At 39.5% G+C, this 14,243-nt stretch overlaps 1 protein-coding gene across 2 annotated transcripts in view; it reads left to right on the top strand.

The window, feature by feature from the left end:
- Positions 1-13,706, top strand: part of LOC117293187 (transcriptional regulator ATRX homolog) — a 39,236-nt gene extending 25,530 nt beyond the window's left edge. Inside the window, exons 20-28 of one of the 2 annotated variants that reach the window (XM_033775408.1) lie at positions 209-324; positions 646-823; positions 1,928-1,960; positions 2,751-2,903; positions 3,420-3,647; positions 8,753-8,779; positions 10,716-10,805; positions 11,919-11,999; positions 13,242-13,706. In XM_033775408.1, coding sequence (XP_033631299.1) covers positions 209-324; positions 646-823; positions 1,928-1,960; positions 2,751-2,903; positions 3,420-3,647; positions 8,753-8,779; positions 10,716-10,805; positions 11,919-11,999; positions 13,242-13,607 — 1,272 coding nt within the window. In that variant the 3' untranslated portion in view covers positions 13,608-13,706. The remainder of the gene's footprint in view (positions 1-208; positions 325-645; positions 824-1,927; positions 1,961-2,750; positions 2,904-3,419; positions 3,648-8,752; positions 8,780-10,715; positions 10,806-11,918; positions 12,000-13,241) is intronic. The other variant, XM_033775409.1, reaches the window with a different exon arrangement.
- Positions 13,707-14,243: the final 537 nt, after the last annotated feature.

Raw genomic sequence — 14,243 nt, 5'->3', positions numbered from 1 at the left:
AAATCTGCACCCTAGTCAGCTGAGCTCCAGGTGCACTGCTCGCGATATCTTATAAAAAGTTATAGTCATTATGTTTGTCAAAGGCACTATTCCACCAAAATCAAAGCATGGATAGAGCTTTATGAAATAGAGATAAACTAACAGATTCTGTGATGAGGGACAAAGATGTGATAATTGTACTTATTTCTGTTTTGAAATGTTTGTAAAGATTGGAGGAATTGGATCCTGGGTCAAAGGTGAAGATTATTTCCGCATGGATGGTTCTACTTCGGCAGCATTCCGCAAGACATGGGCTGAGACATTTAACAAAGTCAAGAATTACAGGTGAACACTAAACCTTCCATTGTGTTATGGACATAAAATTTTGTTAAATAATTCAAGCATAGCATGGTGAGGTATCAAATATATATTTGGTTTTCTGTAAAACCATAAGTGTATCTACTTGCTAGGTAGATTGTGTTCTTTTTAGAACTTGTCTGGCTCCCCCCCCCCCAAATTCCAGCCCTGCACACTCAGACACTGCAGACTTTGGTTTCAGTTGACCTCTGACACATAATACCATCCTATATTCAATTTTTAATGTAGATTAATGTTCACAATATTTAACAAGGTTTATTTATTTATTTTTGTTTTTAAACGTCCCAGGGCCAGACTGTTTCTAATCTCTACTAAGGCTGGTTCTCTTGGTACCAATTTAATCGGAGCCAATCGTGTCATCATATTCGATGCGTCCTGGAATCCTAGTCACGATATTCAGTCCATTTTCAGAGTGTATCGTTTTGGCCAAACGAGGGCGGTTTACATCTACAGATTCGTTGCACAGGTAAGGCGTAGAAAAAATTACTTCTCTTTATTCTCTCAATTTGTGTTCGTGAAAGAGGTACCCTCTTTTCTTTTCTTTTACTCTGTTGTTTTGGGGAGTGTTGGGCGGTTGTGGGAGTGTGGGGCGATCGGGGGAGTGTGGGGCAGTTGGGGGATTGTGGGCTATTGGGGGAGTGTGGGGCAGTTTGGGGAAGGAGTGGTTTAGGAAGGAACAGTCAGGGATACCCTTTGAAAATGTTCCATTAGATTTTCTAGTTGAAGTTTTAGGGACAAAGATTGTTTTTTTGTCAACATAATCTGATTTTCAGGCAACATTTTACAATAAAAGTTACATGTGAAAGTCTCATCTAAACACAGTGTCTACATGTTGAGAAAACAACAAAAACTGGCAGCAGTACATGTACCTAACACATCTGGGGTCGCAGCATTCATAAATGGAAATTAACCCTCAAAATCTCAGGGGGCATTTCAGACAAAATAATTTTACAGGATGCGCACTACCGTTTTCAACATTTTTTCAACACGATTACCAAAATATGGCCCTACCTTTTAAAGGCAGTGGACACTATTGGTAATTACTCAAAATAATTATTGGCATAAAACCATTCTTTGTGACGAGTAATGGGGAGAGGTTGATGGTATAAAATATTGTGAGAAACGGCTCCCTTTGAAGTGCCATAGTTTTCGAGAAAGAAGTAATTTTCCACAAATTTGATTTCGAGACCTCAAGTTTAGAACTTGAGGTCTCGAAATCAACCATCTAAACGCACACAACTTCGTGTGACAAGGGTTATTTTTCTTTTATTATTATCTCGCAACTTCGATGACCGATTGAGCTCAAATTTTCACATGTTTGTTATTTTATGCATATGTTGAGATACACCAACTGTGAAGGCTAGTCTTTGACAATTACCAATAGTGTCCACTGCCTTTAAGTTGGATGCGACCTAGTCAAATTGATACAAAATCTCAAGTATGAAAAGATCTTCTTTTTTTTTCAGAACCATTGCATAGTTTTTGTTTATGGTGTCACCTGTAAATATAATTGATTATATAATGACTATGCAGAACCTCAGATTGTATTTTGTTCTTGTTTTGGTTTCAGGGGTCAATGGAAGAGAAGATCTATGAGCGACAGGTAAATTATCATTCCAGACTTTCACAATAAATGCTCCAGTTTTTTAATAAAAGATTTAATCTTTATACCTTTACTCCAAATGTTGGCCCACAGTGGCTTCCACCAATATACCCCAAATGGTTGATTGTTTGCAGGACAAACATATGAGTTTTAGAAAACATGCTTGTGATGATCATTTTATGATCAATCTAGCAGTGTCCTAGGCCATCTTAACTGGCTAAATTATCATGTTTTGGCCTAATTTTTAAAACCTGGCTACAATACACCAAGCGACCTTAAATTCTCTGTTGTGCAAGTTCAGCTTTGACTGTGTGTATGCTTTGACTGCAGTCATTGTTTCTAGAATTTGTATTTGCAATTACAAAAAAAAAGGATACAGCTTTAGATGTATAAAGTAGCTTCAAACAGGGCACTGGTAGGTTTAACATTTACTGTTTAATTGGAAGTGAGGTCTGATAAATTTGTTGCTATTTTTAACAATGAAAAAAATGAATAAAATGCTTGCTGAGCGGTAAATTCTAAACGGAAGTTAGTTTTATTTGTTTCTCATCAAATATGACGTTTTAGACAGAAATATTTCAAGGGATGTTTTCTACTACCAATCATCATTTAGACCGTGTAAGTTTTATGTAAATCTGTGATCTTAGAATTTTTTTTTATAATATAAATTCGATAATGTTCCTTAAAGATCTTTTAAAAAACCTGAAAATAATGGTCCTTCTATGATTAAGCATGATAATTTAGACTTCAAAAGACGATAACGTTTTGTTGCTATTTTGGATGAATCTAGGTAACTAAACAGTCTCTGTCTTGCCGTGTGGTGGATGAGCATCAGATTGAACGGCATTTCACTGCCGCTGACCTCTCTGACCTTTACACTTTCACCCCTGATCGGCTTGATGACCCCAACAAGCCAGAACGAGAAACACCTGTGCTACCCAAGGTTTGTTTGTTTGTTTACTCCTTTCTTTTTATTATTTACATACAAAATTGCTATCATGATATTTATTTACATTGTAGTTTTCTTCAAGAGTTGTGATGTGCTAAGATATAAGTGACTGAGGAATAGTGTGTGATGAAACCTCTTTGAAATAGTTGTGGTTCTGAAAAAAGAACAAATACTTAGCGTTTTGAACAGTTAACAAATACTGACTGCTTTGAGTGCTATGGTTAAAACTATGACTCCCTGAGGTGCCCCTGGAGTGTATGCCTTGGAAATATGGGGCAATCTGAAGAATCTACTCGGTGGCAGTAGAGAAGTCTCCTGAATTGTGAAAAAATCTACTCCGTGGCAGTAGAAAATAAAGCAAGTCAAGTTCTCTTGAGAACATACATGTAATCTACCCAGCAAGTAAATTTACTTATTGTGTTACCACAAACCACGTATACATTGATACCTCACCTTCCAATGCCTCAAAACCCATTCTAAAGTACGTTTTATTATGATCTGTCTCCCTAGGACTATGTCCTTGCTGAGTTACTCAAACACAGCGGTAACTGGATCGTTAAATACCATGAGCATGACTCACTCCTAGAGAATATTGAGTCAGAAGAACTCAACGAAGAGGAACGTAAGAATGCATGGAAGGAATATGAAGATGAGAAGGAGGGTAGGATGCGTATGGCTCTGGATCCACGTCTCCTTCTTAATCAAGGCATTAATCAACAGGAACTGGCTAAATTACAGGTGAGTCAAGGAAATGGGTTGTACTGGGTTGTGCTGAGCTCAGGGTGTGGTAAACCAATGGGGAAGTGGGTTTGTGCTAGGTTGTGGGTTATAGGTGAGACAAGGAAAGGGTTGTACTGGGTTGTGCTGAGCTCAGGGTGTGGTAAACCAATGGGGAAGTGGGTTTGTGCTAGGTTGTGGGTTATAGGTGAGACAAGGAAAGGGTTGTACTGGGTTGTGCTGAGCTCAGGGTGTGGTAAACCAATGGGGAAGTGGGTTTGTGCTGGGTTGTGGGTTATAGGTGAGACAAGGAAAGGGTTGTACTGGGTTGTGCTGAGCTCAGGGTGTGGTAAACCAATGGGGAAGTGGGTTTGTGCTAGGTTGTGGGTTATAGGTGAGACAAGGAAAGGGTTGTACTGGGTTGTGCTGAGCTCAGGGTGTGGTAAACCAATGGGGAAGTGGGTTTGTGCTAGGTTATGGGTTATAGGTGAGACAAGGAAAGGGTTGTACTGGGTTGTGCTGAGCTCAGGGTGTGGTAAACCAATGGGGAAGTGGGTTTGTGCTGGGTTGTGGGTTATAGGTGAGACAAGGAAAGGGTTGTACTGGGTTGTGCTGAGCTCAGGGTGTGGTAAACCAATGGGGAAGTGGGTTTGTGCTAGGTTATGGGTTATAGGTGAGACAAGGAAAGGGTTGTACTGGGTTGTGCTGAGCTCAGGGTGTGGTAAACCAATGGGGAAGTGGGTTTGTGTTGGGTTGTGGGTTATAGGTGAGACAAGGAATGGGTTGTACTGGGTTGAGCTGGGCTCAGGGTGTGGTAAACCAATGGGGAAGTGGGTTTGTGTTGGGTTGTGGGTTATAGGTGAGACAAGGAAAGGGTTGTACTGGGTTGTGCTGAGCTCAGGGTGTGGTAAACCAATGGGGAAGTGGGTTTGTGCTGGGTTGTGGGTTATAGGTGAGACAAGGAAAGGGTTGTACTGGGTTGTGCTGAGCTCAGGGTGTGGTAAACCAATGGGGAAGTGGGTTTGTGCTAGGTTGTGGGTTATAGGTGAGACAAGGAAAGGGTTGTACTGGGTTGTGCTGAGCTCAGGGTGTGGTAAACCAATGGGGAAGTGGGTTTGTGCTAGGTTATGGGTTATAGGTGAGACAAGGAAAGGGTTGTACTGGGTTGTGCTGAGCTCAGGGTGTGGTAAACCAATGGGGAAGTGGGTTTGTGCTAGGTTGTGGGTTATAGGTGAGACAAGGAAAGGGTTGTACTGGGTTGTGCTGAGCTCAGGGTGTGGTAAACCAATGGGGAAGTGGGTTTGTGCTGGGTTGTGGGTTATAGGTGAGACAAGGAAAGGGTTGTACTGGGTTGTGCTGAGCTCAGGGTGTGGTAAACCAATGGGGAAGTGGGTTTGTGTTGGGTTGTGGGTTATAGGTGAGACAAGGAATGGGTTGTACTGGGTTGTGCTGAGCTCAGGGTGTGGTAAACCAATGGGGAAGTGGGTTTGTGTTGGGTTGTGGGTTATAGGTGAGACAAGGAATGGGTTGTACTGGGTTGAGCTGGGCTCAGGGTGTGGTAAACCAATGTGGAAGTGGGTTTGTGCTGGGTTGTGGGTTATAGGTGAGACAAGGAAAGGGTTGTACTGGGTTGTGCTGAGCTCAGGGTGTGGTAAACCAATGGGGAAGTGGGTTTGTGCTAGGTTGTGGGTTATAGGTGAGACAAGGAAAGGGTTGTACTGGGTTGTGCTGAGCTCAGGGTGTGGTAAACCAATGGGGAAGTGGGTTTGTGCTAGGTTGTGGGTTATAGGTGAGTCAAGGAAATGGGTTGTACTGGGTTGTGCTGAGCTCAGGGTGTGGTAAACCAATGGGGAAGTGGGTTTGTGCTAGGTTGTGGGTTATAGGTGAGACAAGGAAAGGGTTGTACTGGGTTGTGCTGAGCTCAATGTGGAATGTGAAATTTAGGAAAGAGACATGACGGTTCTGATTTCACAATTGTTTAAAACTAAATTCTGTATCGTTTTCAAGGTAGAAATGGGTCATGCTCTCTGTAATCTATTTCTTTAGCTTTTAACTGTTTCCGAAAAGCTCCACGGAGTATTTTACTCCAGGGGTTATGGGAAAGTAAAAATGTCATCAATTTAATGACATCATCAGATCTGGATTTAAGTTTTAGACTCTATTGATGGCATTGATCCCTGCATATTTTAAGAGCATGATTGGGCTATGTATTGTTGGGTCAGTGCAAAAAAGTTGTTCTCATTCGTACAATGTCGTATCTGGCATGAAAATGCTCGGTGCCACAACGTATCTTGGTGTGTACTTGTTTAGTGTGTACATCCGGCTATTTTAAGCAAGATACATTTTGATAATTTCAAACTCGTGCGTATTTTAAGAGCAATTTGAAGAGATATATGTACAACGGTTATTCACTGATACAGCTGTTTGCTTGCAGTTGGTTGAGGTGTATGCGATGGGTAGGAGTCATTTAGAGCTAGTTAGCGACGGAGATTGGTTTAGGTGTCTGGTCCATTGAAGGCTGCTTTGGCAATGATTCAGAAGTAATCTACTGTCCAAACAATTAGAAGCTTCAGTCCAACGATTGAGAGTTTATTTTGCATGACTTGACGCAAGGTCTTGTTGCGGGTGTCAATGGGTACAATGGGTATATAACTGGATTACTCTCCTAAGCCTGAATTCTTGAAATGTTCTTGGCCAGTCATTACCAGGGCGGTTAATAATAATAATAACTTGTTTTTATAAAGCACTTTTCACACGTGTCTCAAAGCGCTTCCAACATTATTACCCCTGGTCACTGTGCCTTAAATCATTCCTTAAACCATCCCAGCTCCCCCTGGGGAGTATACAGACTGTGCAACATAAATATGCGCTACTCAGCTAAATCAATCAAAAGAACCATCTCTGCCCTCACAGGTACCCATTTACCCCTGGGTGGAGAGAAGCAATTGTCTTGCTCAGGGACATAAGTGTCACGACCGGGTTTCAAACCCACACGCTGCTGAACAGAAGCACCAGAGCTTGAGTTCGGTGTTCTTATCCACTCGACCATGACACCCTACAAATATGTGTGATTTTTGGCGAGGATTTTTGCTTTGTTTTGCGTGTCCAAGTATATAAAAAAATTGCAGAAGACAAAATAATTTCTAATTCTAATCTGAAAATCACCAAAAGTAGTAGCTGAGAGCGTGGCTTGTTTACTAACGTGGACGCTGTTTCTGTGTGGGCTGCGTGATTTCTCTTACCCCGTCTGCAGTTGGCAATTTTTATTTTTATTGTAGACAGGAATAGCCATGAGACTCTGTTACAACCAATAAGAAGTAAACATATTGCACTCGAAGGCAACTTTCTAAAGATCACTATTTCTGAATGGTTGTATAATGAGGTGGGATGGCAGTTTCTGGCTTAAAAAATAAGTCAATAGTATGGCGAAGATTGTGCTTGAGGTTAGCTAAATTGAGATCCAATTTAATTTACAACTTTTGTGTATATAAAAGTGTGTAGCGAACGAAATAAGAGTTGTCTTTTTTGCTTTTTGTTTTGTGCGCTAAAAGACCTGACTACTTACTTAGTTTGTTTTGTATGTGTTAATTTTTTGGCGGGGCCGCTGAGTGGAACGTATCTTCTGGGTGGAAGTGAGGAGATGGTGCGGCGAATTGCTGATTACACAACCATACTGCGTAAAGTTACACAACGATGTCAGTTCGCCTCGGATATTGAGAAGGGAAAACTTCTTTGCGTGTTCCTCCTGAAACAAGAAGTACCCCTTGAAGAACTGGCCTCAAAGAATGTGACTGGGATGTCAAGAGACGAGCATCATAAACGTTGCACCATTCCGCAACTGAATCAGAGCCTTATTCATTGTATTTTCCAGCAGGCCAAAATGCAGTATCCAGATTTCATAGACTGGTATACAGACTCTGAATGTAGAACGATAAAAGCTTTGAATAAGTGTTCTAAGTGGGCCAATCACGAGTTGAAGAAACGAAGCATCTTAGAAACTTGGGGGGAATGATGGAATTGGAATAAGCTTGGAGTACAAACTTTAATATAAATTATTTATTTTTGGCAATATTATTGTAAATAAAACATAGCAAAATAACTTATTTGTGTACATGTAAATGTGTCTTATTTAAGATTTGCAACTAATTTTGAATGGAAACAAATAGTATAAGGTGAAACCTGACATATATTCTTGCTGCAACAACTACAAATGGGTAACGGTGAAAGCAAACAAATTCAAAAAGAAAATGAAACCGTTCAAGGTTTTCAAGCCATGGAATGAGCAGAATTGTCTCTCAAACCAAGATAGTTTACGACTATTAAATTCAACTGCTATTTCACATCCTGGCTAACAAAGACGATATGATCAAAAAATGACTTTCTGTATTGAGTCTTTTTTTGTACAGAAAAATATAGAAAGGAAAAAAGCTGTGCAATATTTTCTCTATTGTGAAGTTATTACAATTATTGTTCTCATATGGAGCAAATAACATGGTGATGCCTACCTCTAAATTCTGCACTTATGCCTGCCATGGCCCATTAAAAAAACATGCTTTGCAGGGCCCCATTATTAGTGCAAACTGTTTGGTAAGCAGAGCCATGAAATGGGGCCGAGATGGGATTCTGGAGGATTAGCAGAATCTGAAATACTTTAAGATCCTGTCTCAAGTGTTTCACACAGTCAAGGGTCACTGTTATGGTGTAATTCTCTGGTTCTGTTGGGCCTGTTGGTTTAGGGATTGGGGAAAGAATGTGTTTGTGTAGGGGATACGGGGGTTGATTTTTTTTTGGGTACTGCTGAAATGAACGAGGTTGACTAAATGAATTGTTTGATACTGATAAAGCCTTAAATGGACCAGACGCAGTATAGACCTTTTTCACGCTGTCGCCATCTTGGTTATGTTCCCTGTTTCCAAGTACAGTTATGAATGCTTTCATTCATCGCACATGGTACCAGACTATTATTTTGTCCAGCCTTAGTTTGGTTACTTGAGTTGGAATAGAGTAAAATCAAGAAGACCACACCGTGATAAAGGTATATAGGGGACGGTTTTGAAGAAGGTAGAATGGTACAAGTATATTTATTTCCTTCTGAATCTGATGCCCGATTTTGACTTCCTTTGCAGCAAATGTGGTATTCTGGGATGAATCCGGTAGGAACTTACGCATATTGCTTCCCCTCCCACTAGACCTTTATATTATGATGCTTCCATCTTTGTCTTGTTCCCTATGTTAAGTAGCAATAATGAATACAGAGTCTTGGTGTACAGAGGAAATGGGGCTGACTATTTTTCCATTCCACATGTTGCATCCTTGGTTTACTTAACCCTCCTACTGTATGACCATTCAATATCATCCATTGGATTGACATTACCTTATAAGGGACTAAGAACAAGATGGTGGCACCATGATGAACGTGTATTGCATGACAAATTAAAAGTCACTTTGTGCACGCACAATCTTCAAAATCCAGCCCTACCATGGGCTTAATTTATAATTGGTTGCTTTTTACAATCCACAAATGTTGCTCAGAAAAAAACATTTCATGGTATAGTGTGAGTGGTTGTGCTTTGAGCCACTTTGATGTTAAATCCATGTACATCTTTGTTTTTGCTTGGTTTGTTGGCCTGTGACCCCCAAAATAGTCGTGGAAAGAATTAAACTCATTGTCTGATACGATTGATTTCTAATATGATAGCTTCTGAGTTTTCCTGCATATATTTTGTTCTCTTTCTGTTCCACATCGTTGTGCACATGCTTTAATCATTTGATTACCCTGAGAAACAACCTTGTGCCTGACAATATTTTAAGTCTTTTCTTTTTATCATTTTGTGTCTGTGACATCAATCACCTTTTAGTTTAATTTTAAAGTACAGTAATGAGTCAATGAAAGTACGCTGTGCTTGAGAAGTTTTATTTTCCACAATAGCATTTATGTGAACAGAGTACTGTCAAAATGTTCTGTGGTACCAAATTCATATTATGTTTGATTCTTGTCTATGTCACTAGAAATACTTCGGTACCTGTGCTATAGTTATTCATGGTTTATATTCATTTGAATAAAAAAAACATAAAAAAAAAAAGGCTTACACCATTTTCAAATTTACAAAGTTAAACAAACTAGAAATAAAGGGGTAAACACAAAAGTATAGTTGCAAACTTTGATGTACAAAAAAAGTTACCTGCATTACTAGTAATACTTGCGGTACTTGTGCTATAGTTATTCATGGTTTATATTCATTTGAATAAAAAAAAAACCCAAAAGGCTTACACCATTTTCAAATTTACAAAGTTAAACAAACTAGAAATAAAGGGGTAAACACAAAAGTATAGTTGCAAACTTTGATGTACAAAAAAAGTCACTTACGTTTCTAGTAATACTTGCGGTACTTGTGCTATAGTTATTCATGGTTTATATTCATTTGAATAAAAAAAAAAACCCAAAAGGCTTACACCATTCAAATTTACAAAGTTAAACAAACTAGAAATAAAGGGGTAAATGCATACATTGAATACTCACACACAAAAGTATAGTTGCAAACTTTGATGTACAATTTTTGTTTACTTGCGTTACTTGTGGTATCATTTTGAGTATGTCAGATTCGTCCTGCCTCTCATGAGTGCTAGTGGTAAGTAGAATACATTGGGATTTTGGATGGGTTGGGTCAGTTTCATTCTTCATGAGATATGAAGCAGTTATTATAATTTTTTAGTTAAACTTTGTTGCACCGAATGTACTTGTTCCTCCTATATTTGCTGAGGATAGTTACAGTTACCTCCCGACGATTTAATAAACAGATGTATCCTCACACAATCCATGATTCCTTGGAAAGGTTTACCGCATGCAGGAAACAAAAGGAGATTTGCTTTCATGTTTTGAGTATTGTTTAAGAAGATGAATTTGAGCTAAGGTTTACCGCATGCAGGAAACAAAAGGAGATTTGCTTTCATGTTTGGAGTATCGTTTAAGAAGATGAATTTGCAGAGGAAGTTAACAGTAGAGGTGCCTCGAATCGGCAATGTGGAAATATTTGCAAATGGAGCTTGGATTTCTAACTCTATTTTCTATTTTTTTCTTGGTCATTTCAGGGACTTTATGGGGCAGATGGTCAGAATGCGATGCAGGGGTTACTAAGCAACCAACAGCAACAGCAGTATTCACTACCAGTCATCAACATGGTAAAGTACTTTAATTTCTCTGAAACATGAGGCGTTGTGACGACGATGATCGGGTTTAAATCCCAAGTGCTTGATGAATCAAAAATAGTTGTCAAATAGTTTACACTTATTAAGATATGATTAAGTTTTACCAAAGTATGGCAAGCACATACTCGGTGCTTTCCAAGTAATGTGGGCCACAATGTCAAGAAAAAAAGGTTGCACACTTCAAAAGCATAGCTTGACATACCTTGCAGGACAAATACCGAGTAGTTTGAGATGACATACCTTGCAGGACAAATACCGAGTAGTTTGAGATGACATACCTTGCAGGACAAATACCGAGTAGTTTGAGATGACATACCTTGCAGGACAAATACCGAGTAGTTTGAGATGCCCGTATGGTTAAGTGCTCTTATAATATTGGAGCCCCATGAGTGTTGAGCGCTTTGAGCGCTCTATAAGAAGCCATTATTATTAGAGTACCTCGATTTGGTAATTTTTTTAAATTTATTTAAAGATTTTGAACTTTGAACTTTGCCTTCCAAAGACATAAGCTGGTATCCATTAAGGATAGTAATACACAGTCCATCTGATGTCTAAACATAAAGAGTCTATATGTACCTTTTCCTAACACAAAACACAATGTCCACAGATTTACGTTAAACTTACACAGTTTGAAGATAATGATAGTAGAAAGCTTCCCTTGAAATTTTTCTTCAGTAGTTTTTGAGAAATGAGTAAAACAAATAATTTTTGTCTTAGTTTTAGCATGTACATTGTAAAAACGTATTAACCAGTTATGCTATTGTTATGGTATAATATCAGAACTGGTTAATTGGATTGTACATGCTAAAATAATTTTCGTCTTCCCGAGACAAAAATTATTTTGTGGCTTTTTTTATTCATTTCTCAAAAACTACACAACCACGGTTAGTAATATTTAAAGGGAAGCTTTCGACTAGTATTATCTTCAAACCCTGTAAGTTTAATGTAAATCTGTGGACATTTTGAAAAAGTACCCGGACAGTGTAAGTGTTCTGAAAATGTAACGCCCAGCAAGTTAAGGTGGGCCCTCTATAGACAGAAGAAACTGTCATCCATTTTGAGTAATTGTTGATCTTGTTGTTGCAGATGGGTGGTGCTGGAGCGGATAGTGGTACGATGATGCAACGTCTAGCACTACAAGCTGCATCATCATCAGGCAACTACCAAGTAAGTCTTATGCCTCATCAGATACAATTAGTGTCTCTTTCTTCATCATAGTAATATCCTTGCCTCAGTGCAAACATTTTGTGCTATTTTAAGCGAGAGACGAATGTTTTAACAATATCAAACTTGCGCTTAAAGCCATTGGACACTTTCGGTAAACAGTATTGTCCAAGGGCCCTCACTTCGTGTATCACAACTAAAACAAAAAATAACAAACCTGTGAAAATTTAGGCTCAATCGGTCATCGGCATCGGGAGAAAATAACGGGGAAAACCCACCCTTATGTCCGCACGTTTCACCGTGTCATGACATGTGTTTTAAAAAAAACAAACTATTCTCGACAACGAGAATTGATAATTGTTTTAATGTTTTCTCGAAAAGTAAACCATTTCATGGAATAATATTTCAAGAGAAGTCTTTCACCATTACCTTCTGTAAACCCTGTAAGTTATTTGTAAATCTGTGAACTTTTTTTTCTTTTTCTGTGCCGAAAGTGTATAATGGCTTTAACGTTTAGGAGATAACTTTTTTGGTTCTGATACAACGATATGTTGAAAATGGCAGCCAGCGTTGTCACCAATGTAACCACCAATGGCTGCAAGATTTGTAGTTCAAGGCCAGTGTGTACAACAATGCTCACCACACATGCAAACAGTTTTCATCCAGCAATATGAACAAAGAAACCAGTCTTTAATGTATCATTAATTAAAAAAATTAGCTTACCAGAAATAAATACACTTTTGGCATCGAAGTCATGACAGTTTAAACACGTTCACACGTTTGTCACTTGTGGACAACAACAGATAAGGTAATAATAACACGTTTTTATATAGCGAAGGGAGTCCCAAAGCGCTTCACATTATTACCCCTGGTCACTGGGCCTTAAATCACTCTTTAAACCATCTCAGCTCCCTGGTGGGGAGTATGCAGCCTGTGCAACATTAATATGCGCTACTCGGCTAAATCAATCACAAGAACCATCTCTGCCCTCACAGGTACCCATTTACCCCTGGGTGGAGAGAAGCAATTATAGTTAAGATAAATCTTGCTCTTTATTCTACTTTCTAGTCGAGTGCTGAGGATACTGTTCTCAGATGATCCTTCTATACCTCCAGGGGTTACCGTTTTAACATACCTCCCATGATCCCGATTCAAGTTTCAGACTGTATTGTCAGCAATGACTCTTATTCCTAAAATAAGCAATTTTGCTAACCAACGCTATTGTCATGTACGTTCCTTTATCAGCAAATTCAACAGCAGCTCATGTATCACAGTCGCATGCAACAAATGCAGCAGCAGATACAGCAGCAGCAGCAACGGCAACAGCTACAACGGCAACAGCAGCAGCAACAGCAGCAGCAGATTACAAGCAGGAGCTTATCAGAGATGATTGCACAGAGTCTACGGGGCTCAAGACCCGCAGCTCAGCAACATGCTGCCATCATCAGCAAACCAAATGATCTGAGTGTCAAGAACATCTTTAAGACTACCGTGGGACCTGAAGGCGTTAAGATTGTCAAGTCAGACAACACTAAGGGTGAACAGAAAGGATCAAGCGGAGCTTGGGGTGGTGTAGGAAAGGGAACAGATAAACCCGGTCCATCCAGCTAGTGGGACTTTAATCATAGAGTTAAATATAAGAACTAGAGGGCGCACTGGCCTATATACGCGCCCCGGTATGCGAGCAGGCGGCCATTTTCTAAGTTGACAAAACAGCTATCTCACAGCATGTGTTTGTGCGGCCATTTTGTAAGTTGAACAAACAGCATCGCGTGAGCGTTCAATAAAAAAAAACTCAAACGTGTATTTCATATTCGGCGCGCGTGCAGAATGACGTGCTTGTCATCTTGCGGTCCCGTGGCGTTTGTGCACGAAGCATCACTCGTGCGCCCTCTAGTTCTTATATATAACTCTGTGGACTTTAATACTTCATAATCTCCATTGTCTTGTTCCTTTCATATTGGTATTAGTGATCAATACGGATATAAACAGTCCTTAAAAGTAACCAGACTATTTGTTTTTCACCAAGCCTCTATTTGGTCCTCTGCACTGTGCCAGGATCACTAGGGGCCTAAAGACAGCGCTCTGTTAATGATTTTTAATTTCATTTCCTCAAAAGACCACAATGGTGGAATGGTGGCATAGAAGTAGTTGTAGCACTGGGGGCTTGTTTCTGAGAGCTTCTTAATGGTAAGCACATTCTTCTGCTTACTTCAGCAGGAAACGTCACTCAAGCGTATTTCATAG

This window comes from Asterias rubens, chromosome 8 (assembly GCF_902459465.1).
Source record: "Asterias rubens chromosome 8, eAstRub1.3, whole genome shotgun sequence".
In the NCBI taxonomy this organism is placed as follows: domain Eukaryota; kingdom Metazoa; phylum Echinodermata; class Asteroidea; order Forcipulatida; family Asteriidae; genus Asterias; species Asterias rubens.
Note: the sequence above shows the minus strand (reverse complement) of the source record. Positions and strands in the feature narration are given on the sequence as shown.